Genomic DNA, 26152 nt, shown 5'->3' on the forward strand with positions numbered 1-26152 from the left:
GGAAATTCCAGGGTAGAGAGGATGTGAAAGGTGTGTCTACTTCATTTTGAAGGACAAAGTTAGCTCCATCATACGATTCCCCTTCTTTTTTCTTTTCACATTAGCTATTTCAATAGTCTCTGTGGCATTTCAGGAAAAACACAGGGGTGATAAGAAGATTATAAATCTTAATTTCAAAATTATCAGCTACAGAGAACATAGAAGTACAATACATAATACCTGATCCCAAGTGAGACATCTGCAATTGATGGATATAAAAATATTATTTAATCCTACATCACAATTACCGTGAAAAATATTTTAAAGTCCTTGTAAAAGATGAAGACAAAGGAATAAGTTGTTGATATCTAGCTTTTCATATGCTTGTAGTAAGACTATAATTTTAACACTCTTTATTCTCTTTTATCTGTAGGAAAAAAAGAGCCTTTGTCCGACCATCGTTCAGATGGTAATTTTTGAACAAGAAGTTAGTTAAGATGGAAGAGCTTCTCTTGAAACTTAACCCTATTTCTGAGAGAATTAAACAAGAAAAACAAAGAGATGAAAAAGAAAGACACTGAGTAAAAAAATACAGCTTTGGTTTTGTTTTCAGTACTGACATTACTTTGCAATCTCCATCTTGGAGACAGACATTCACAGCACAGACTCTGGCTCAACCATCACAAAACATGGCAAATATAAACCAATGTAAGTCTGTTTCACATTTTCTTAGAGTCCATTTTCAGTCACAGATTACATTGACATTACAAAAGACGGGAATTCCTGTTGATCAAGCCTGCATGCTTAAACAGAATGTTAAAAAAAAAAAAAAAAAGAGAAAATCAACTGTCAAATCATGCCAGGATACAGTTTTGTTGATACTTAAGTCCAACAATTTGGTCTTATTTCCAATCCTGCACTACTATTGTTCATAAGGCATTATCTTAACAAGATAACAAATCTTAATGTCAGTGACTAATACCAGTACATCTCTTAGTTTGTAACAGCAGAAGTTTATTGAAAAAACTCAGCTGAAGTCAGATCAGGTTGATCAGGACTTACTGGTTTGGATGCCGTACAGGAAAGGAGCTGTACAACTGCATTGCCAAAAACAGTCAAGTGAAATACGATTAAGGGTTTTTTTGGAAGTATTTTAGGGATGACTAGCCAGAATGAAAGAAGCTACCTTATTTCAGCATTCAGGATAACAATACCTTTTTTCCTGGATATACAACCGTATAGGAATAGAGGATGGCATTTTTCACTAAAGCAAGATTTTTAAACATTTACAAAAATGAAAAATTAATTGGAACTGCAAGTGAAGGGAACACAAGCTGCCCACTCAGCTGCCTTCAGGTTAATGAAAAACAAAGGAAAAATTTCTCCTCACACTTCTCTACCTTCTCAAGATAAAAACATCAACTGTTTTTATAGGATGCAGCTAACATCTGGACAGATGTTTTTAATGCACCCATAATCCAACAATTACTTCAAGGTTACCTTTCCAAAGCATTTCTAAATTAGAAATTGCTTGATATAAAATCATCAAAATAGACTCTTCAAATTATGGTTCACTCTCACTATGTAATATACTACTTAGGTACTGGACAAACATTCTCACAAATGGAACAAAGACTTTTTTTTTTTTAAAGATAAACTAATTGGACTATTGGTTTACCTGTGGTTCCTATCTCAAAGCTTCTTGGCTGAGAATGGGTTTAATGATTACCTTTTATAACCTCTGTACTTAAGCTGCTGCTGCTTCTGCGCGTTCTGGTTTCAGACATGGACATGTCTTGCTGTCTAACTGGCTGGTAAATCTAACGGAAGAAATAAAGAAATACACTGTACAAAGATTCCTGGACCTGATTAACACCAAACAAATATAAATAAATAAGGTAAGTGAAAGTATGAATTGCTAAAAGACGATGATTAAAACATTCTAAATACATGACTTTTAAAGAGAGAAGTTGGGCACAAAGCTGTAACAAAATTCAGTGACCCAAGCCCTACATTCCTTACGTAGGTAAATTTCTATTGTAAGTTTAATCTTAGAAGTTGGATTCATGATGATTTCTTTAAAAAAAAAAAAAATCTTTAATTCAAAACATAAACCAGATGTCTTTACAGCCCAAATGTTTCTGAAGAACAGCAGTACTGAGATAGGTGTTCTGTCAATTTAAAATGCTACAGTTTTTGTAGCCAAGAATTACTGGATACTAGCTAAGTTGCCTAAACATGATGCATTCCTGAATTACTGTCTGTATAACTGCAAAACGATCTTCAACATTCAGATTCTAGTAATTCTAGCTGTAGGGTCTGACGAGAGAAGAGACTTTTGACTGAATCAACTTTTGAGAATCAGGACCTAACCTGATCAATTTCCTTCACTATCTCAGGTTGTATTTTATTCCAATACTATGGGAAACAAGCAAAATCCTCACCAAATAATCACAAGTCTAAGTTTAAATTTGAAAACGAACTGTTTACATTCTAATTCTAAACAGAACAAAACGTTCAGTAGAAGACATTCAGCCTGAGTCAACACGGACAAGACTGGTGACTCTTCAAGACAGAGAGCTGCTAGTTAGACAATTACAGCAGACAACACTTGGTTTAGCAGATACTTGCATCTCCAAGGAACCGAGACAAGGCCTAATTTAACGAAGATCAGAAAGGAGGTCTCCTAGATAAGAAAACAGACTAGCTTTTGGGAGAAAGATTAAATCTGTCTGGACCTCTGGAGGAATTCAAAGGAGGGACTACCTATAAAACCTAGATTGTTCCAGTAAGGACATCCTCTCAACTGAATGTAACCCGAGACAGAAAATACAAAGACATTCACTGCCAGGTGGGTATGAGGAAAATTCACAGCAAGTCAGATGGATGAGGTGAAGTAGACATAATGCCTCTTCGATTTAATCTCTGAGTAGGTAGTGAGATGGAAGTCCTTTGCCTGTGAGCGAGTGTGTATGTTTATGTTTTCTGGCAATATTTACCTACGCTATTCCAGACCCATATATATCAGCAAAACTCAAGCAAACATTAATATGCTAGACTGGTATTTTGTTTTTATTTCCTTAGAGATTTCAACAAGTAAACCAAATGGGTGAAGAAAGCTTGAGGAAAAGAAAAGGAGAGAACAAAGGAAAAGAGGATGGACAATACATTCAGAGTCATGAACCCCAAACGATGAACCTCCAAAAGCAGGCAAACCTTTTTCTTTTCCCTCTTCAGTCTGCATGCATGCGAGGGGCTGGCAGAGGGAGGCAGTAAGGGGGTATCTGTGCACATGCATCATTGTACAGAAACTGCAATTGCATCCCAATTTAGTAGTGATGTACTAATATCTTGACAGTCTGGTTGGTTTACATTTTAGGAAACTGCTAATTACTAGTTAAACAGCTCTGATATAAACAGAATTAAAAAAGAATACATATTTTTTTTAAGTGTCTGAATTATTTTTCTATCTGATAATGTCAAAGTTGATCAAGTGAGACACTTCATAAACTGTACGGTTTCTTTCCACATGTACTTCTCAGAGGCTGAACTGCATTTTCAGTTCATTGCTTCTGAAAGTTTGTAGCCATAAAATAGCCACTGGTACAGAAAGACAAGTGAAAATTCATCTCCTCCAGAATATTACAGATGCTTTAGAAAATAGATGTGCCACCTGCTCTCAGGAGGGAGTGGAATTCCTCTTTAAATTTAAGTAACCCGGAGAAAGATTCTCTATGTGGTTTTAGTTTGGTGCCAAGAGTGGAAAAATATTGATGTTATTAGACTAGCCATAACTAACAGAAAAATTTAAGTAGCCCATGCCACTGTTTTTTTAGCAGGAGATGCCTGAAGTTTTAGTAGCTTCATGTAAGTCCTGACTACAAAGTCAGGAGAACACGATCTTTTCACCACCTAGCAGTATCAAGACAATTCCTGTGCACAAATACCTGAAGCAAAGAGAAGAAAACAACTGCTGAACAAAGAAGAATATACTCCATCCAAGAAAACAAGTTTCTGGAGCTTAGAAAATTCGGAATTCCTCAAGTGCTTATAAAAGAATATCAGTGTTTAATCAAAGAGTGGAAAGGGGATGTTCACCTGTACAAGGTTAGATTTGAAACCCACGTACTCCAAAGGACGGTTTAATAAAGCAAATAGGCAGGCAAAGTCTAAATAACTGCATTTTTGGAAACAGCAGGAGTACGCCACAGGGTGTGTATGCATCTTCGAAAGAAAAGATAAACTTCACGTAGTTTAATATATTACTTTGTAGAAGCCTTATGTTGAAAGCTGAAAAAAAAATAAGTCAGTAATGACAATTACTATATTCCAAAAAGTAATTATTAGAAATTAGTTTACCAAAATGTCTCATTTTATTTCAAGGTGGGCCTCATCAGTGGAATCTGTATGATTGTTGGTACAATTATTGGCTCAGGTATCTTTGTTTCTCCAAAATCAGTACTTGCCAATGTTGGAGCTGTGGGTCCTTGTTTAACCATCTGGGCAGCCTGTGGAATTCTTGCAACATTAGGTAAATGAGTCAAAGAATTTGAATCGTCGCTTAAATCTATCTACTATTTCTGCATACTACTCTCATTTCACAAATTAGCTAGTAGCACCTAGACCAAAATCAATCATATGCTGATGAGTGTAGCAGTACTCAGGCAAAAATTTAAAATATGTATTGTTTATAAAAGATGAAGTAAGTTTTTAAAATTGTAAAGCACATTTTCAGTTAATTTTGAAAGCAATTCTTAGTTTTGCTTACTTCATCCACTAACTGTAATAAAGAGAATACTTTTCTACTTAAATCACAGGCAAAATGTGAAATTTACTGGCAGTGAGCTAGGTACTTCTATTTTTCTACTTGTGTAATTGTGTAAATCTAATTCTATTATCTGAAAATTTAGCACTAAGCACCTCAATATTTCAAAAAATAAAACAAAAAGGAATTATTTGGGCATTGTGTCAGGTACACAGCATACGCAAAAAAACCTTTACGCAAGATGCCGGCTACAGCAATAAATCTAGAAGTATCGCTGTACTTTAAAGTTCAGCTTAGTAGACTTTTACTTCAAAATTGTGCAGCAAGTCTATTTTTTTCAAGTTTCCAAAAGGTAGGTCAGCCAGTGCAGTTGCCACTTAAGATGCTTCTTATAACATTGGTTTCTTAAACAGAAATCTAATATGAAATCAGAACGTTTGTACTTTCTTTGCTGAAGTCTTAAACACCAATAGCAGTAAATTCCACACTGTAACTTCATAGCTTCAGTATATTTTTTCTAATTGCTCACAAGTAATTAAAGTTTTATTTTGCATATACAGTAAAATGTACAGAAACATGCAGGGAGTAATGATGCATTGTATACATAAATTTCCTTAACTTTTCTACCTACTAAAAAGTGATAATCTGTTCTAGCCAGTCATAGCTTAAGAAGTATATGAACTAAACCAATAATAAATGCTTTTCTTGTTATTCAGGTGCACTTTGTTTTGCTGAGCTTGGTACAATGATCACAAAATCTGGGGGAGAATATCCTTACCTTATGGAGGCATTTGGCCCAATTCCAGCATTTTTGTTTTCTTGGACAAGCTTACTCGTCACAAAACCCAGTTCATTTGCAATCATTTGTCTCAGCTTTGCTGAATACGCATCAGCTCCTTTTTATCCAGGTTGTGATCCACCCCAAGTTGTCATCAAGTGTCTTGCAGCAGCTGCTATTGGTAAGATTCATACTTTTTAAGAAAGAGACAAGATCCATAATTGCATAGCGATTTCTGTTTGGCCCCATCAATGCATTTCAGCACAGCGAGACTTCAGTAGGTTCATTTCATGAAGACACCAGGAAGCGACCCTGAAAGCAACAGAAAACTTTGGAACGCAGTACAGTGATTCCTTTCCACAATAACCAATTCAACAACATACTTAAAAAGAAAAAAAAAAAAAGACAGGTTTAGAAATGGTTTGTTCCTAGTCTAAGTTTCTTTTATTCTTTATTAAGATAAATACAGCTGTATAATGAATGCTTATCTCTAGCAGAAAAGGAAGAAAAATCACATGTGGAGATATTATTTCTGTATTTATCAGAATGTTCTGCAACTTCAATATATTTTTGTTAAAAGTACTATCAAAATTAATTCAGCAAACTTAAAATAGCGAGGAAAAAGTTATCCAGACATAATATGTTAAAAAGCTGTATCAATAACATAGACAAACAGTGGGAGGAAAAAGCAGTACAGTAAATAAGGGGGGGGGGAAGGTTTTAAGAGGCAACTTTTCTTTCAATTCTGACAAATTTAATGCAGAAATTCATAAACCTATTTCTTTTAGTGGTAATTACAATAGTGAATTCACTGAGTGTGAAGCTGGGAAGCTATCTCCAGAATTTTCTCACAGCTGCTAAGATGATCATTGTCACAATCATTATTGTAAGTGGAATTGTTCTCCTTGCACAAGGTAATTAAATACACTTTACTTGCAAAAATTATTTTAGCTTCTGCTATGACCATTAAAAAATTTCCCACTGACAGAAGTGGCACAACAATAAGGCTCTCTTTATTCAGTGTTTTAGTTCCAGATCTCTTGGGAACTATGGTATTTTCTTTTAGAGAAGGGGGGGTGGGTGGAAAATGCATCACTACAGATCAATTAATAAAAATTGGTATTAATTGCTTTTAACAATGAAATGTTTCAAAACATGGAACAGATGTTGGAATGTTTATTCATCTGGCACGGATTAAAGGAATTAATTTCAACACTGATCCGTAATCTACATCTTATTTGCAGGAAAAACTGAAAACTTCCAAGATTCTTTCAAGGACAGTAAAATTTCTGTTAGTTCTATCGGTTTGGCATTTTATAACGGACTCTGGGCATATGATGGATGGTAAGGTACCTTTACTAGCATTAACAGTTACAGTTTAACAGCCTTTAACTGGTTTACTCTCTCCCTGTAGAACTCAAAGATATAATCTGAAACAGTTAACATCTAACTTGTTATTAAGAATCTCCTAATGAACTCTGGAAAAAGAACACCAGTTTGGTTAAAACCACCCCCCCCGCCCCAACCCTCAAGCTGCTGGTTATTAGGGAAAGAAACTATACTAGATCCTGAAAGGGCTACTGCTTTGCTGCTGAAGGTGCTTAGATACTGTGGTAATGAGGAGAACGTAACACAGTTTAATTCCAATAGGTTAGGCAAAGTAGCCTTCCCAGAGCCCCTACAGGTTACCCCATCAAATTCCATTTCTTGTGAAATATGTAGTGGTGTTTGGTTAGTACAGGAGGACACAAAAAAAACCCATTAAGTGTCAGAATTCGTACGGTTCAACTTTCAAATTCTTTCTTATTCAGTTTCATTTAGAATTAATGGAAAAAAACATTGAAGTCTTTTTCCCTGAGAAGCTTTCAATTTTAAATCTCCATATCTGTTCATCCATTATTATCTACCATGTTAGATTTAAGAAAACATTTACATTTGAAAATAATCACAGACATGGATGGATTTAGGTTTACATTTATGTTCTACATACAGCATTTATATTTAATACTCAGAAGAGTGCTTTCCAGAATTATTTTCATAAATATTCCTGCCAGTAAGTAAGTTTAAGTTTATCTCTGCCACAGTCCAGAAAATAGTTTACACGTTTCATTTCCTGAAATTAAAGGGAATGTCAGTTGGTCTAGGGCTCTGTTGGCACAAATCTAATAGCAAGGTCTGATCCATTAATGCTACTCTTAAATGTTCAAACTGTAAAAGTTTGCATGTAGATCTGTATTTTGGAGGGAATTAATGTAAGTCTTAACTTACAACAAAGCAAGTCCCATTTAGATGCTCAAAACTGAATTTATTTTTAAATGGATTACTCTTTCAGGTTCTGTTTCCAAGCTTGAGTGTCTCAACTCAGGCATGTAAGTCTGCTAACTCAGACATTCACCTAGATTTTTTAAGGGGGCAGGGAAGCTGATGCCTAAATAAGTATTTCAATATGCAACCACCAGGCACCGATGTTTGAAAGTTAGCCTGTTGAACTGTAAATACCAACTCCTCCTCACATTTTCAGAAATGGATGAGTAAAAATCTTGTTTCAATCTGGTCTACACGCTCTAGCAAAAATGAGTATTTGGAAATTGTAATTCTGATAGGTGTAATCCTTGAAAAGGTTTTCATGCCAGTTTTCTAGACAATATGACTTACAGAACAATTGTGAAACATTAGCAGACTTGTTTCAGTCCTTGCAATGGGTACGCTTGTGCTTTTATTTGAAAAGACTCAGATATTGCAAAGCTTGAAGTTCAAAGGCAATCTTGTAAATTTGAGATAAATGTCTGCCAAATTTTTTGTTGTTGTTCTGGGATATTTTATCCAAGAACTAAGACAATCTCATTTCAAAATCTCAGAGACGCTTCTAAAATTGTGAGGAAGAAAGATAATGGGGGAAAATGTGGTGAATCAAGAGGCTGACATTTGGATAAGAAGCTCACATAGTTTTTCCACTTAAAAGATTGGTTGTACCTTTTTTTTTAGCTGAAAAGGTAAAAAACCATAACACAAGTAATAATGTCTGACTTCATAATATATTAGTATTTCAACATCTGACTGCTAATAACATTGTATGAATGTTTTTCCTTCCAGGAATCAACTCAATTACATCACAGAAGAACTTAAAAATCCTTACAGGTAAAACCATGTAGGAAAGCAGTGTTTCTAATGACAAAAATCAAACACTTAATATTTTTGCACAAGCAGGCATATATTTTGGTTTGTTTTTAAAAGCAGTGTTTATTCAAGGTTTGAGCATTAACAGACAAAACTAATTAGCATCTATGACAGGCTTCATAAATTTGCATAAATTTGTGTTTCTCCTTTTTTAAAATTCTGATTTCCATGGCTCTACAATAAAGAAATGTAAATACACCTAAAGAGCATATGGGGAAAAGTAAGAGTCCACAGTTTACTTAACAACTCTACCAGTGATATAGCAATGCTGATGGAGTATTACTTTTGCATTCTTTAGAAATCTACCGCTATCTATAATTATTGGAATCCCCTTGGTTACAGTTTGTTACGTTCTGATAAACATTTCATATTTCACCGTAATGACTTCAACAGAACTCCTGCAGTCCCAGGCAGTTGCTGTGGTAAGCCACTTTATTTTGTAATAGAGCGTCTGAAGAAGGCTGTGTGCATTAAAGTCACGAGCAAGAAGGAACCTGTAATTTTTCTTAAGATACAATTAATTTCTGTCTAAGCTGTCAGTGTCACCTTTTTTCCCATTATCTACTGTAATTCCTTAATCTAAAATTTATTTCAGTAATGCTTAATTTAAACAGTAGTTCTGTCATATCTCAAGGAAAAAAAAAAGGAAGCAAAAGTAATGCAGTTTTCAGCTAACATTGTGTAAACACTGCAGCTCACAGGCTGTTTTCTGTAAGCACCAAAAAGATGGAAGGAAAAGTAACATATGACTGCTGCTTTGCCCTTTTCAGTGTTTCCAGTATTTCTGAGAAACAATCACATGCAAAATGACAGTAGATCAAAGTTTGTCATTCTAGAGATAACAGCAAGTAGTCCCTAATTCACTTCCTCTGTATTCTTCCTTTTTTTCTTAACAAGGCTAAGAAATATCCTTTTTAAATTATTGCAAGACATACTATTATAAAATTAAAGTTTATCTAAATTTCTAAAATCTTAACAAACACATCCGTCCCTTCAGTTCCACTTGGTAAATTTTCCGTGGGACATTTCTGAAATAACTGTTGAGAGGTCATGCAGCAATTTTTCCTAATGTTAGTTTTTGGGGAAAACAAACAGTATGCGACATGCATGCAAAATACAGTGTAGCACAGTGAAGAAGTACACTAATGTAGAAATACTTCAAAACGTTAAAAAAGAAAATCTTTTAAAATGTAGAATTTCGGTGCACTTCAGCATCTTGTTTGCACCAAGAGTACAGCAATGCATAGATCAAGTTACATCTTAAGAACTAGTCCTCTTCAATGTACCACTAAACTTACAATCTGAACACCACACATCAGCTAGCGCTAAACTTGTCAGACTAAGTTAACAACAAAATCTCAGAACTGCCACTGAGCAGTACAAAGGCAGCACAGCAAAAGGAGTGCACTGTATAAAGAGGTCTATACATCTGTAAGTAGACTTCTTGCTTAGCACTGATGAGTATCCTACTACTGGACAAAGAAACAACATTGATGTTACACTTGTGCAAAACCAGAACTCTTTATGCTTGACTTACTAGAAAAAGTTAACCACCCACCAACTAAAAACCCAAAACATACCTGTCAAAAAAGTTTTAATTCAGATTCATTTACAGTAGATCAATGTACCTACATTAGATCTAATCCATCCGGCTGTAACAACTAACATACCATGGCACAGGTAAAAACTGCAGTGTAGGGAGAGACCTTAGCAAGTTTGTCCTTTACTCATTCACCCATAAGGCCTAGGTTGTCATGCTGTTGCTACTAGTGTTATTCCTTCTATATAGGTTGAAACCAGCTTGTGTATGCGTGGCTCTCTGCTGCAATGCTATCTTTCTTTTTGTTTTACAGACACATTCCCAAACCAGGGGAATTTAACAGAATTTAATTTCTCTATATTTTTTACATCTGTCTCCCAGTGTTTCCTACAGATGCTGCATCTCAAACACCACAACAATATTCCACTCTTTATAGAGTGGTTCATGAATTCATCCAGGTCTTCATTTGGCAAAAGCACTCTAATAACTACACAAAATAGACAACATACATTTTTATTGGTAACATACCGTAGATGCCCATTTACTGTACTTTTAAAGAGGCTCCAACATTACTGAATATACCAAATGGTAGTTAAAATGACAAAAATGATTCATTTTAATCCCATACCCCAGACATTCGGAGATAGAGTCCTTTATCCAGCCTCTTGGATAGTTCCTCTCTTTGTGGCCTTTTCTACAATTGGATCTGCCAATGGGACCTGTTTTACTGCAGGCAGGTAAGCTCCCATTCTAAATATCTTAAAATGAAAATGTTTGAAGGATGGAAAAATTTACATATACATTTATGTATCTACACACATAAAGATATAGACATTCTTCTGATCCAAGTGTACAAAATTTAATTAAAAAGTACCTGCAAATCTAGCTATATTGTTTAATTTTCAAAAAGAAACAGTGGCTATGCAGGTTTGAAAAATCAGAAAGTAAGGTCTCTGAATTCAAAGTAGGTATAGCACAAAAGGGTTTTTTCACCTCTCATCAAGTTTAAAGCTAAGAATTAAACAGTTAAAAAACCCTACCAGTAAGAACAAGACTACACTAGTAACGATAAAGATAAGAATTGAAAAGAGAAGCTATTCCTTTCTATCAGTTGTTCAACGCTTCCATTTACTATTTAAAAATATTTTAAATTTCAAATCCATCTGAATACAATAGGGACGTAAAGACCAATTTTTTGACAGAAGGTTGTCAACGTAGCTTTTTGACATGAAGCCATTTAAAAAGGAAATATTTTAATTAAAAGGGACACAGTAGCTAGCATTTTTTTTCCAAAATAATTTTAAATTAAATGTGCAAATTAATGATTCTGAAATCAGTTTCAAGTTCACTACTTTAATACTGGTTATTTCCCTTATTTCAGTCTACTACAATACTCCTTAAATCCCATTGCATATCAAAGGAAATACTGATGAAATTATAGTCAGATGTAGCCACACAATAAAACAAACCTGAAAATGAATGGTACTCATTTTTTTTTTTTTTTTTTTTTTTTTAGTAATGCCACTTGAAGTCTAGGTGCCACACTAACTAGATTACCTTGTTTTTGTTTTGTCAGACTCGTTTATGTTGCAGGTCGTGAAGGGCACATGCTAAAGGTCTTGTCTTACATCAGTGTTAAGCGTTTAACACCAGCACCTGCTATCATATTTTATGTAAGTATATATTCTAAGTACAGAAAAATTATCAACAAAAATTCTCCATGCTTTCACAATTTCTTAACCAGCAGTCTTGCCTAGATAGTCAACAACATGTGTCAAGAAAATTGCTAAATACTTATTAGGAAAAAAGACTATATAACCCCCCCCCCCCAACTTCTCAATTTGAAGTTTCATTCCAGAACTGGATTTTAAAATCAAAATGTTTAAGAATCCACAGCATGAAAACAAATTTAAAAGTTAAATGAACGATTAGTATTAGGCAAATCCTTTATTTCACAGGATGCCTGGAAGCAAGCTATGACTACCCTATTTCTTCCCTGTAAGAATGCATTTACATCTCACTAAAAAAAAAATTCTATTCAGGAAATACATTTAAAAATAAATCTAGAATATCTTATTAGTTTACCTATTTATTTTATCTTCAAGGTAAACCAAGATAAATTCAAAATTCAATTGCTCTGTCGACTCCCAGTAACTTTAATAACCTAAAAATATATTTAGTATCTTCACTTACTCCAAGATATGCAGTCAACAACCCCACAGATTAACACATACAAATTTTAAGTCTTTTGACTTAAAATGGAATTAAGATTGCAAACAAAAATAAACACATGCTGGCAGGATGTGGACACTATCTTTAAGGTGCTGCAATACACTTATACCCAAATGCTTAAGCAAAAGCATTCACAGATCACACTCTGGAACACCATAAACGTACACCCGTACTGACACATAAGTAAAATTCAGCCTTCTTTTATAATAGACTATACTAATTTTTGTTTTCATTTTTAGGGGGCCATTGCTATTATTTATATTATCCCTGGTGACATTAACACACTGATAAATTATTTTAGTTTCGCAGTCTGGATATTTTATGGTTTAACCGTACTTGCACTCATTGTTATGAGGTTTACAAGAAAGGAACTCAGGAGACCAATTAAGGTAAGTTCAGCATTCAGTATGGCTTTTTCTCCATTCCCATAAATAATGAGACACGAACTCATCCTAAATATTCGGATATTTAAACAACATCCTCCTTGTTTGTTTGGTTTCTTCCCCCCTTACCTGAAACCTAGCCATTTATTTGTAGTTCTTCTCTTTGTTCCCGTTTTGCACTAGGACAAAGCTCATAAGGACTGGGAAAAGATTACACAGTGTTTATTTTTACTTGCACAGACCACGGGCACAAGCCAGATTTTCAGGGATGGGAAGCTGCAGTCAGCAGACTACCACTGGAAGAGTACCCGAAATAAGGCTCCAGGTCATTGCACTAGAGTCAGGTCCCAGATTCATCAAAATGCAAAATTTTTAAACTGCAATTTGCAATATAGACAAAGAGATCTTCGTCAATGATTTAGCAGAAGAGTTTTCCCTATCCATATTCTTGTTACTCTTTCAATTGCCCCATCTAATTCCAGAAATCTTAAAAGGAAAAAATGCATAAGGCAATGAAAACATTCTTCTTTCATATACACACCTTCTGTAAGAACAGCAAAAGAATAAACAAGTAATTTTGTGCTTTGTATCTTGCAGATACCCATCATCATTCCAGTCATAGTGACATTAGTCTCCATTTTACTGGTACTGGCACCAATCATCAGTGCACCTGAACTGGCCTATTTGTACTGTGTTTTATTTATACTTAGCGGACTTATAGTTTACGTACTTTTTGTTCATTTTAAATTCAGCTGGCCCCAAAAAATATCAAGTAAGTATACCTCAAATAGCCAACTCCAAATTCAACAGAACATTGCTAAGCTTTAGATTAGTTACCATAATGAAGCTCGTTATATGGTTCATCCCATCTAAATCACATGAGCAGGGTGTGGAGGGAGGCTATTTTCCAGACATATACTGAGGGGCATATAGTGAGCTTTACTAAATATTGTATTTTACTCCTTCCTGTGAAAAAAAGTGATGTCTGATTTCACAAAAAACAAAACTTAATTCACAAGAAAGCAATACATCACTGTAGTAGCACAAAGAAACTGACTTTTTAAAGAAAATATAATACTAACAATAATAATAAAAATATTATAATAATTGTAATGAAAAGGAATATAACAAAAAAAAAAAAAAAAAAGAGAGAAATAAGACCCAAGAAAATACAAGTGATGCACAATGCAATTGCTCACCACCCACTGACTGATGTCCGAGCAGCAATCCACCCCTCCCAGCCAGCTCCCCCCAGTTTATATACTGGGCATGACGTTCCATGGTATGGAATATCCCTTTGACTAGTTGGGGTCAGCTGCCCCGGCTCTGCTCCCTCCCAGCTTCTTGCACACCTGCTTGCTGGCAGAGCATGGGAAACTGAAAAGTCCTTGACTTAAGATAAGCGCTACTCAGCAACAACTAAAACATCAGTGTGTTATCAACATTATTCTCACACTAAATCCAAAACACAGCACTGCACCAGCTACTAAGAAGAAAATTAACTCTATGCCAGCTGAAACCAGGACAACAAAAAGAAAACGTTAACAGCATTAAGACCAAAAATAATCACAGTGCTGCTGAATAAAGTGAAAGCTGTAAGAACCCAGTGTGACCATTTATAAAATGATTTTGCATAGTCTCAAGAGAAACTCTTTGCAATTATCTCAGGGAAAACAGGATACACAGATATTTCTAAAAGGGAAAGTGGAACCAGCTGAAGAGGACAGAATTAGTAGTTCTACAGACATTAAAAAATCCATCATCTGTCTCTCCTGCCCCCCGGGATTATTAAATATGTAATTATGCAATAAGAAGCATTGTACTCTAGTAAGAGCAAGTTTAGAAACCCTGGAATGTTGTAGCTTGGATCTTAAGATCGCTTTTATTCCCTACGTCTTATTTTTTGAGATATGAATACAGAAAAGACAGACAACTACTCACAAGGACAATTTTCTCACTTAGAAAAATAGTGTAAGTCTGATTAGAAATACTGTTCTCTCATAAAGCCTCTAACAATAACTTTTTTTCCCTCAGAGCCCATCACTATGCACCTTCAGATGTTTTTGGAAGTTGTTCCAGCAGAGGAAGTTACTGAATAAAATATTTTATATGTACCAGGTTGTTTTTAAGTGCTATACTAGTTGAAGGAGATTCAACTTAGTTTGACACACATTTGTATTTTCTAAATTGTTATGTTCATACTGGTGTATTATTTTTGCAATACTTTAGTACTTGAAAAATGTTAAATATGTAAGAATAGAAGATTTCTGAGCCAGATTACGGTGTCCAGCAGAACTGTTTTCATTGTTTGCTAATGTTATGGTATCTTGTTTTCTGCATTAAAATTACTCAAAATAAACAAGAGGAACTTTTCAATTATGAAGATAGCAAAACTTACCAGCAACACTGTCAAGATGCTTTTGATCACACTGCTGAAAGAACAAAGCAGCTATCATTTACAGCACCACATTCAACAGGCCACAAAGAAAGGACAGAAATAACAAAACCAGACTAACCCATTCTCAGTTTCTCAGACCAAACACTAGCTATCAAAAAATTAAAGACTGAGGAAGTGGGAATCAAGTAAAAATGGAAAGCACAGTTGACAGGAAGAGAAGAGGCTGATTTATTTGTTTTTTAATGAAAACAAAATAGTTAAAGCTTAATTTCTCAGGTATCTGTTTTCTCCAACACCATCCAAGTTATAGAACAGCGAGTAAACGCCACAGAAATTATCCTCAGCATGAATGTGACTTTACAGAGGTAGCTTCATCATCCTAGAAACATTCCATTTGGTAGCTGATGAAAATAAAATACATAACATAGATGTAAGCAGCTTTTACTTTCCCTGCCCAAGAAACTCATGGTAGTAAAGAATGTTACCTAGAATCCATATTCCCTTGGTGCAAAAGGATAAAGAAAGGAATTTTATCAAGTCACTTGTCAATATTTTAAAGTGATTAATTTGAGAAAGACTCTTTATACTGAAAGCACAAGTCCTCTCAACAGCTTCTAAGCACATTCATCCTAAATATATAACACAAGAATATTAAGCAACTGGCTTAAGATCGTAAGTCCATACTAACTCCAGCCTAGCAAATTCAACTAAAGACGCTACTTCTATCATCCTGCAGCTACAAAGAAATAAATAAAACTTAAGTTTCTATATTTCATTTTGCATCTACGTACATGGAAAACCAATCTCAAAGGTACATATAAAAATGATGGGTTCTGATTCATTTGAAGGAGATTTTGTGATTAGTCAGATCCATGGAAATATCAGTTCTATGTGCAATCAGGGTAAAACAAAAGCAAAACGAAGGATAAGAATGACAAAGGAAGGCAATGGAGAACAAAACAAAATTGTAATTATGTCATTACATATAAAGTGTCTACTTGCCACAGTATTTTGTCCCCGTCACACTATTACAACTGCTGTTCCCCTACCCCAGTTGGTAAAAACATCACTTCAAAACAGAAGAACTATATAGTTCAGGGAAAGACCAAAGGAATAGAATACTTTTGTATAAGGAATGACTATCTACTACAATTTTGAAGGCTGAAATAGAGATACTTGATTGAGGGATGAGGGGAAAAATCATGACAGAGATTCGTAGGCAGAGTCTTAAGTGACAAGAAAACAGGAAAAGCAAGCTATCTGTTCCTATTACATCTTGAGGGTACAGGATTTCAAGCAGACAGAGCAGGGATGGCTTCAAAACACAGAAAAAATATTTCTTCACAAAATATGTTTTTTGACTACTGAATTCCTTAGTGCAGGAGAAATGTTAGAAGTTGACACAGGTTCCAAAAATGCAACTGAACTAATTCAAGTAAGAAGTCCACAGAAAACCTATTCCTCACGAAGACCCTGATCAAAAATTGCTTGAGGCCAAAAGAATATTCTTGGAATGTATTGCTACATTTTTTTACACTGTTCTTTATAGACTGGCTCTTGGCAGTTGCTAAGAATGTATGGCTAAAACCAGCTTTTGCTTCTACCTCATATAATGTGTCTTATTTTTCGAACAGAAATTACAGATAATTTATGTCTATTAAATAACCCACTAGATTTATCTACCAACAGAAAAATCACCTTACATTATATTTAGATATCAGACAAGTCAAAGAACAAAAAAAAAAAAAAACCACACATGAAAGAAAACATGCTGCCCCATCACTCTTTTTCCCTGATTAGGTGATTTGACAGTCTTCTGTTTGCATCACAATGCAGAGCAAGACCAAAATACAGTTATATTAGCTATTTCCTGAAGTACTTTTACAACAATTACAGCTTTCCAAGTACCTGTACTCAGGTGAAGGTTATAATTAAGCTCAGTTGTAGTCAGGTTCCCAACAGCACTAATTTTTTTAACCATACATTAACAATTACAACTGTTTCTGTCACATGGCCATTTTCCACTGGTATCAGCAATATTCTTAAATATTCAGAATGAAGCAGCTTTATTATATGCCAATACTAGAAAAACTGTAACTGTCAGTGTAAACGTATTAATACAGTTGTTCTCCCAATCTTCAAGTAAAGGCATCCCAATGTTTCTTGAAAGAGTAATCCCCAACAAGCGAGTATATTCTTCCTAGTCAAGAATACAACAAAATTTTAGGCTTCTTAAAATAAATCTGTAAAGTTAAATCTCTATTCTAAATCACCATATAGTTATGTTGGGGGAACTAACGTGCTTTAAAACCTACAGATGCAAAGAGATCGATACCAGATTCATTTATCATAAATATCTTTTACATTACTATTTCACTGCAAGATGTTCTGGATGTGCACAAATCTAGCAGTGAAAAATTATTTACTGAAAGATGGTATATTAAAAGGCAAAGCCTTAGAGCTAAACAGACAAGATTTATTGTTCATTTGCAAAGAAGAAAAGTTTTAGGTAAATGAGGGAATGAAATAAAGAGCATTCATGAAAAGTGAAAATGTCAAACTGAAAACAAATACTGAATCTACTATCACAGTGCTCGTTCCACAAAAGCTGTACAGCAGTTAGTTACTACAGTGAGCTGCACTGTACAGTATTTCATACTAAGTCAACATATTTCCAATCAAGTAACAAAAATTGCCATTGGAGTTGAGGCATCATTTCTTGATGCAGAACTGACAAATGTCACGACTGCCAACAAATTGATACTGTATGAATATGAGATATATGGTAGAAACAATCGACAGATCATCAGGATTTGTGAAACTTCAAAAATTACCAACTATTGCTAACACAACAAATTCACTCAGATAAAGTAAACTAGAAACTGTAATTCCCAATAAATTCAACTGCTTCACAACCCAAGTTTAATCTTTAGATTTTACTGTTTGGACAGCACATGTACGTATGTGCGCATCATCATTAAGGTCAACAATTTTAAAGTGAAGGCACTGGAAAACATACATAATGTTCCTCTAGAGTAGTTCTTCAGATTCTCAGAGCCCAGAAGGGGTTTGTTCACTATTTTCCTCCTAAAATCAAGGACAGTTCTGCAACCTATATGGTTAGTTTTATCAATTTTAGTGGAAATACTCATGCAAGAGACACTATTTTGAAGCATAACTCTTATCATAGGAAAAAGATCTGTCTCCAAATTACTCATCACTTTCTGTTCCACTGTCTTCTGAGGAGTCAACCAATTCTTCGGTTACTGCAGCAGTGCAATACAATTTTTTAGTACCTAGAAGTAATTAACAAAGTGTAACATTTATAAAGCAAGAAAAAACAAGAGCTTCAGAACAAGTATGTAGTAGTATTAAAAAAAATAACAAACCAAAACCAACAAAAACCCCACACTTTAGACTACAAACTAGACCAAAACACTAAGAACTACTTCAAATTGCTTTTTGTCTGTGCTATTCTGATAGAAAAATACCCTGCTGCCTATAGTTCACTATCAGAGGTCCTCTCATCTGTTTTCAGAAAAGTTGAGCAAGCCAGCTAAGTGTCACATATCTGACATAAATGAGTATTTCAGATAAAGCCTATGCAAAAATGAGGATGCTAATAATTTTATGCATTATAAACACTGACTTGTTCATTCCTTACCAACTGGAAAAGGGCTTTTATCTTCAAAATCTTCCCAGTGTTCAAAATCAAAAGACACGTGAGGATTCTGTTGACAAAAACATTGTTTGAAATACCTGCACTGATGCACAGTATGTTCAGAACATTCAATAATTCTCAAATTAATTTCCACTTCACCTTGTTCTTCAGTAATTTGCACCATGCTCCTTTTTTCTCTTTTGCGAGAACAATAATAGTCTCTTTATCCTTAATCACACATGTAGACTTTTCTGCAAGTATATACTGATGCAGCTCCATGTCCGCCAAATAAAGTTTGTCTCCTGAACAAGCACTACATTATAAAAAAGTTAAAAAGAATTAAATGCAAGCAGACAGTCAAACATTTTGTTTATTATACTTAAATTTCTTAAGCCTACCTGAAAACCACCTTCTCTTTAGAGAACTCACATTTACAGTCAGCTAGACTTGCTGTTTTTACCGTCACCGTAACAGTGTCTTCATTTTGAAACCACTTTATTTCTGGATAAAAGCTAAAATAAAGAAAGTTTAACTGGATATTTTTCCAAAATAGAAAACAACTGAGTTTTAGACAAGCTGTCTCGCATACAGCCAGAGTTTTCTCATTAGGTTACGACCAACCAGCTGAATTTCAGCATCTGTAGGTATACTCAACCATAATAATTTCACACTGAATAGCAGTGTCAGAAAAGCACGATAGGACGTCAGCCAAGCTTGCTACAAAAGCACTGCAATCTGTGTCTTTAGAAGAGCACATCTACTAGTTCAAGTGAGGAGACACATTCCATTAATTTTGATATCCAAAGGAATCAAACTTACTGCCTCATTTAAGGACGCTATCATAGTCTAATCTTGAAATGACAAAGGAAAAGGTAACAGTAGCAAGACCAACCTCTGAAAGACAAAGTAAACTTTTCAACTGACCATAGGCACAAATACACATTTCTTATCAAGATTTTCAACCGCTTATTCTACAGCTGTTATGCCTCAAACTTCCCCCAAATGCTGGAAGGTTTTAACCACTGAAAGATAAATCCTATTAGCAGACTGGAATATCTGGTCATTCAGGTTACTTCCCTTATCATACCCTCAGTCATATCCAAACCCTCATTAATTTAACTGCTAAGCAATACCTCAATGTGTATTACATAATGGAGAAGATCTTAAACTGTACTAGCCAAGCTGCAGAAAGACATACATGTGGATTCAGTCACCCTACCAAGAACTTTTCCAATAGGCTAAAATACAAAATACTTCTGGTACTCATACAAGAAAATGCTAGTCACCCATAACTAGCATTAATAGGTAGAAGAAAAAGAATAAGCCACCAAATGGAAGCACTGCCTAGTCCCAAAGTGTGCAAGAAATTTAAACACTTCTCAGGATCCACTATCTGTTGACTTTGCCCACAAACTACACCTAAGACGTCCCTCAGCATACTCATAATCAATAAGAAACCTAACATTAATTTCTACTGCATGCTTCTCAAATTATTTATCAATAGAAATTGTCCTATCCACAACGGAATAAGGATAATGGATCCACTTTCAATCAAACAAACAAACAAACGGGCTATAATTTTGTGTTGCAGACACATTCTCAAAATAAAATCAGATTTCCTTTTTTTTCTTTCAAGAACAGAATTGCATTAAGGTGAAAGACACGAAACTGATCCATCTCATTAAATACCAATACGCGGAGACAGAAGGGTAGGAGTACAATTTAGACCTCAAATAGGACAGTCTTTGGCTAAAACATAATCCAGACAAGTGCAAGTCAGAGCTTATACCCATGGACTGAGCTGAAAAAGTGTTTGTTTTCATTCACTTCTTAGTACTATGGTGTCTAATCAAAGATTACGTAATTTCAACAGATAAAGTTAGCTTCCAGAAGTAAGCAAAAGAGCAATTTAAATTACTGAAGGGATTCACAAGATAATGTGTGTATATAGATATATATCTAACAGCAACAGTAATCTCTCAAGCTCAACTCTGATGTAACAGAATACTTCCACCTGTATCGTACCTATTTACACACAAAACAGATAATCTCAGTAAGGATGACTGTCCTGTTTGGCAGTTCACATTAAAAACCAAGCACGGGAACAAATAATTCTGAATTTTTTGTACCATTTACGTTGATGCAGGGTAGAGTCTTCTGCTTCTTTAGTCTGAGCTACACCATCTAAAAATAAGAAATCCAGAAAGGTATTTTATACTTATCTATGCTATAGAAACCAGATACTTTCAGAATACCCCAGTACCATCATAAAAATAACTTACTAGCAATCAAATTACTACTGCAAGACTATATTTGGCATTTATATTGGGTACTTCTTATTTGGAAAGATTTCATAAAGTTAATAATTCAACTGAAAATTTTAACTAAAAAAGAATATTATAGTTGGTATAATAAAATTAAAAAACCCACCCAAAAATGCAGTCTTCCAGGTGAGGTAAAGGTTTTCCCAGTTTCAAGACATTATTTATTTGAAGCCTGAAATATGTCGTTTTAGAAATTGACTAAGAGTTTCAGGGATGAAACAACTAATATTGATGTTACCATCAGAGCCTGAAACTTAGCATTACAGTCACTTTATTACATCAGAAAAAAGCCTTCTATGATAAGCACTCCAAGATCTTATGTGACTTTTGTCTGCTGCAACTTTTTAATCTTAAGCTTTCATTGCTCCAAACTCACGTGCCAACTGCTGCCAGATCATCCTCTGTCCCCCTTCTATGACTGACAAAGCCATGCGCTTTTAAGCCTCCACTGACTGAATACCACATCCTTGAGTATTAGATTAAAAATAATTTTAAAAAAGGCAAAAAAAAAAAAAAAGCAGCACCATTTTCTACCACCCTGAATCTCAGGGGGGAAAAAAAAAAAAAACCAAACAAAAACCAAAACACCCACACAACAAAAAACCTCCCAGATAACAATGCTGTTATTCACCTCATATTTCAACAGATTTCAGCTTCCTTAAACCCTATGGCCTTTGACAGCAAAATGCTTGTCCTCTCTACAGGAGAGATTTCCTGCTCAGACATTCCATTCAGAGCCAAACAATTCTGAGTCTCTCAAGGACAGAATATTTCCCAAACAGTAATACAGCTATATTAATATGGCTTACTCTCACAGAATCTCCAGGCTGCTAACTACAAGGTATTTGTGGCTTATTGTAAATATTAGCTATATGGTGCTATTCAGTATACTCAGAGAAGTCTGCATTTGGTAAAATGACTTTCAGGTTGACATTTAAGCACTTAACTTCATAAAGTTTTAAAATTTTTTGAAATTATGAAAAGGTTTACCACATGGATGATTCCCAAAAGTAATTTTAGAAGAATTACAGTTTTCAGTAGAACTTTCTTGTATTGACATATTCTGTGGATTGGACGCATTCTCTGGACCAGCTGTATCCTCCTTTATGCTTCTGAACACAGAAAATGACATTTTTAAAAGAAAGGCTTTAAATACGTTTAATATTTAAAGGATTCCTAATCACAGACGGAAATCCTTTTGAAGTTAAGTTTTTCATTCTAATATATACAAAAAAATACAATAAAATGCACTTCTAGCAAACTGTAAATCTCACCACAGGGTTGCTGAACTCCACTAACTCAGTAAGAAGCACTTATACAGAAATCCAAGTTAGGAGAACATTTAAAATTCTGATGGTACCAGCATTTCCTCTGAATCATAAAAATCTATTGGCCTTACCGTGCGTGACAGACCTAGATAGGAAAATTATTCCCTTTCACGAAGAATTCCAGTAGGATTGGGGGCTTTTTGGTCATATTTCTTTCTGACTTGGAAAAGTAAAAATTTCAGAATACTCAAGAGTTCTTCACTTATTAGTAAGAGACCTCTGGCTTTCCAGCTGTACAGCTGGGGACTTCACTAGCTGGACTCAGTATTCAGGAAACATTGCAACAGAATCAATCTACTTGAGAGCTCAGAGATAGGCACCACAACCCTCTGTTCTTCAACAGCCTCAGAAGTCTCCATCAAAACATTACTGAGAAGAACACAGTGCTGCATAATTTTTGAAACAGTGAGTCATCTGTCCAAGTGAAAAATACTTCCTTTCATTACCTCCAAACACCTAGTGGCATAAGAGGACTGAAACCAGTCTAGTAAGCCATCACCTAGTGTTTCAGTCTGCATAAATAAATACTAACTTTTAAATTAATCCATATTGACGATTTAATATTGAATACCTGTGCAGCCATCTTTATTCAGAACTGACACAGCTTACCTTAATTACTTTGCAGGTAAATTAGTAAGATTAAAGTAATTTTAATCTTAAATGAGAGATACCTTAACCACTTCCACCTTTAAAAAAATGCTTATCAGCTTTTCCGAATAATTCCAACTAAGCAATTCTTTGAGGCTAGGTAAAATACAGCACAGCAAATTCAACTTAAGAGTATTTTTTAGAAACTATTTCTGAGTTATATACTTGAAGGAATCAAACACTTTTGAAAAAGTCAAGTCTCCTATGATTTACTGAATAGCTTTGGAAAGCCAAAGTCTGAAAGAATCTAATCTTACCTTAAAGCAACTGAAGTTCTACAGAAATGTTTAAGTATTCACATGTCACACAGAAACCCTAAAACCAGCCACCAAGCAAGAAGGTGCCTCACAAGCTGAAGGAGGACTTGAAAGGTAGGGGACTGAAAACTGAGCAAACAGAGTATGAAGTTGGACAAAAGCTTTGTACACGAAGTTTGCAATGAAGCACCCGAAATCGACACAACCAACACGTAACTGCATATTCTGCAACAAGAACATACCCCTGCAAAAAAATCCCACTTTTCAACCTAGGCCTAGTACCTCTCCAACTGTGGAAGCACTTGCAATGAAGGACAGCCTGTGTTTCTCGAACACCATTAATCAGGAGTGACTGGAGTATTTGCCAAGTCTTCACGGGATGATATCCAAAGATCATGTAAAGAGATTGAAGGATCTAGTGCTTTGATTGTGCATCTATTGAACAGTCAACAAGGCAGTAAATTAGAAAGCTGCCTATGCATTAGAGATGGGCCACAACCTCCTCCATGATCATCAAAAAAGTCTGGAGAGAAGGCCCGGAGACAGAGTGGCTTTATTTTGTAACTGATGTGTTATCCCAAAGCAAGGATACTGCTTATATCCACAGACCATGTCATCTTGGACATTAAGATGTGAACCATTTTCTTTCCAGGACAAAAATGTTTGTTAAGGCAATTAAGACTGAACTCGATCTTGCTGACAAGTGCTGTTTACAACATACAATATTATGGCTATGCCAAGCTTGCCTGAAAGGCTGTGCAGCCTATATATGCTAAGGTCTGCTAGTTTACAAGACTGTTAATATCTGTGGAACAACACTTTCATTCTGGTCACAGAGATAAGATCCTTGCACTGCAAGTGACAAACCATGAGCATTTAATTAATTGAAGAATCTTGTTGGCTTTTGAACTAAAGAGGGACATTGATGAACAATCACAAGACCACCAGCACTCTGTAGCAAGGACATATAATTGAAGTGAATGGCTGAGGCAGAAGAACAGAAAACTTACCCACTATACTGAGTGCTGCTTGATGCACTAATAGGAGGTGGTTTGGACTGCTGATGTCAGGCAGGAGTTCTGCAATGTAGGCAATTCACCAAGTAGTTCAGAGAAAAATGACTGTTTTCAAAATAGCATGGAAAATATCCTTTATCTTTGTGTTATAAGATCTTTTACTGGGCAGAAGCATTCTTTCATGCAATTATCATGACCAGAGAAAAACAGGATGATACAAGTATTATGGGTATCTGTTAAGTAAGGAGCCATACTCATAGCCATGAAAGACAATAGGCAAGAGACTACCACATTGCACACACAAATCCTAGACAAAACAGAGAGTAATACAGAATGCTTGTCAAACTAGCACAGATTAAGGGGAGGCAAAGTGATCTGCCACATACTAAGAAGTATAAATTTAGTTTATAAAATTTAAATCTGCAATTAGCCATCTGAAATCTGCATAACCAACATGTAACTATGCATATTCTGCAACAGGGAGAAGATACTCCTGCAAAAAACACAAATGAAATTACTCAGTCAACTTCACCTTACAGGAGCTCTTTGAGTCCCCTTTATTTAACTAGTACCTTACTAAAAAAAAGACTGCAGTCAGTTCTGAATGTTTCAACAGTATTATCAGGCTTAGTGAATCTGCAAAAAGTAATCCAAGCAGCTGCATTACAGATATTTGAGATGGAACTGTTGTACACAGCACCACAATAAAGTTGTCTGGCCTCTGGCATTACATGCTCTGGTAACCATTAGGAGGCTACCAACCTTCCTGTTCAGTAACAGCATGAAAGAAGAAATAAATTAAAAAAGGTTGTACTTGAGGTAGCAGAAACCTCAGAGCCTGAGAGTCCTCTGTAAGGAATAAAACCTGAAAAAAAGCCTTCCAAGCATCAACGGTGAAAACACTGTTCTCAAATACTGATTTTTAAGGTTGAACAAAATATGGGAAAAACCAAATCCTTTGGTCAAGATTAAATTCTGGTACATAGAAATGCAGAAACCTCAATCTAAGATGGAAATGGACTGGGGGGGGGGGTGTTAGGCTTCCTCATCTTGTTTCTGTGACTTAGCCAGTCAACAACAGCCTTAATTAACTTGCCCAACCCTGAGACAACACATACAGTGCCCATGCTGGTATTCCAGGGACCTTTTTTTGTTCATGAAGCAGTATTTACTCTCTGAAAGAAAATATCTGAAATTTCTCTCTTCCTTGTAAATATTAAAGAAACTTGGTTGGTCAGACAAAAGCATTTAAATTATATTTTCAAATGATGGCTCTCCAAACTGAAGAATAAGTGGCTAAAGAAACTCCTGAACAAGGTGCCACAGATACGCCAGAACAAAAAAGCTACAGATGTCTTGCTCAAGCATTTTAAATCAAGGGTCCTAGGATCCAGGACAGACCACAGTGAGATGTGCCCTTCCACCACATACAGTATTTACTCAGTCCTAAAAGTTTACAAGGCAAGGAAAAAAAACCAATGTACAGTGCTGTTACTGCAAAAACCATCATGTAGCCACACTCACTAAACGTATGGCCTTAATCCTTTTAAAGTAAACTGTTTACATTTTCCAGCTTGAACTCTGCAGTTGTATAAACACCAACAATATACTCTACTGTACTGACTGGTAAGCATTCAAAAAAGCCACTGATCATAATTAAAGATAA

At 35.3% G+C, this 26152-nt stretch overlaps 2 protein-coding genes across 7 annotated transcripts in view; one reads left to right on the forward strand and one right to left on the reverse strand.

Annotated features, from left to right (window-relative positions):
* Positions 1–2778: 2778 nt before the first annotated feature.
* SLC7A9 (solute carrier family 7 member 9) lies at positions 2779–14953 on the forward strand. The gene is made up of 13 exons (XM_050904176.1): positions 2779–2830; positions 3064–3189; positions 4363–4510; positions 5461–5703; positions 6311–6436; positions 6767–6866; positions 8616–8660; positions 8998–9121; positions 10873–10976; positions 11816–11912; positions 12711–12860; positions 13452–13626; positions 14889–14953. Exons 2-13 carry the CDS (start codon positions 3085–3087, stop codon positions 14951–14953), a joined length of 1482 nt encoding a protein of 493 aa, XP_050760133.1. The 5' UTR covers positions 2779–2830; positions 3064–3084.
* Positions 14954–17322: 2369 nt separating this feature from the next.
* Positions 17323–26152, reverse strand: part of TDRD12 (tudor domain containing 12) — a 38522-nt gene continuing 29692 nt past the window's right edge. For 2 of the 6 annotated variants that reach the window (XM_050904172.1, XM_050904171.1), the window contains 7 exons: positions 22228–22349; positions 21043–21097; positions 19312–19425; positions 19073–19226; positions 18917–18983; positions 18467–18548; positions 17323–17452 (listed from right to left, as the gene is read on the reverse strand). In XM_050904172.1, the coding sequence (XP_050760129.1) occupies positions 17353–17452; positions 18467–18548; positions 18917–18983; positions 19073–19226; positions 19312–19425; positions 21043–21097; positions 22228–22349 (694 nt within the window). In that variant the 3' untranslated portion in view covers positions 17323–17352. Of the gene's footprint in view, positions 17453–18431; positions 18549–18916; positions 18984–19072; positions 19227–19311; positions 19426–21042; positions 21098–22227; positions 22350–23878; positions 23906–24480; positions 24550–26152 lie in introns of those variants that run through there. The other 4 variants (XM_050904175.1, XM_050904174.1, XM_050904173.1 and 1 more) reach the window with 3 other exon arrangements.

This window comes from Gymnogyps californianus, chromosome 12 (assembly GCF_018139145.2).
Source record: "Gymnogyps californianus isolate 813 chromosome 12, ASM1813914v2, whole genome shotgun sequence".
NCBI lineage: Eukaryota > Metazoa > Chordata > Aves > Accipitriformes > Cathartidae > Gymnogyps > Gymnogyps californianus.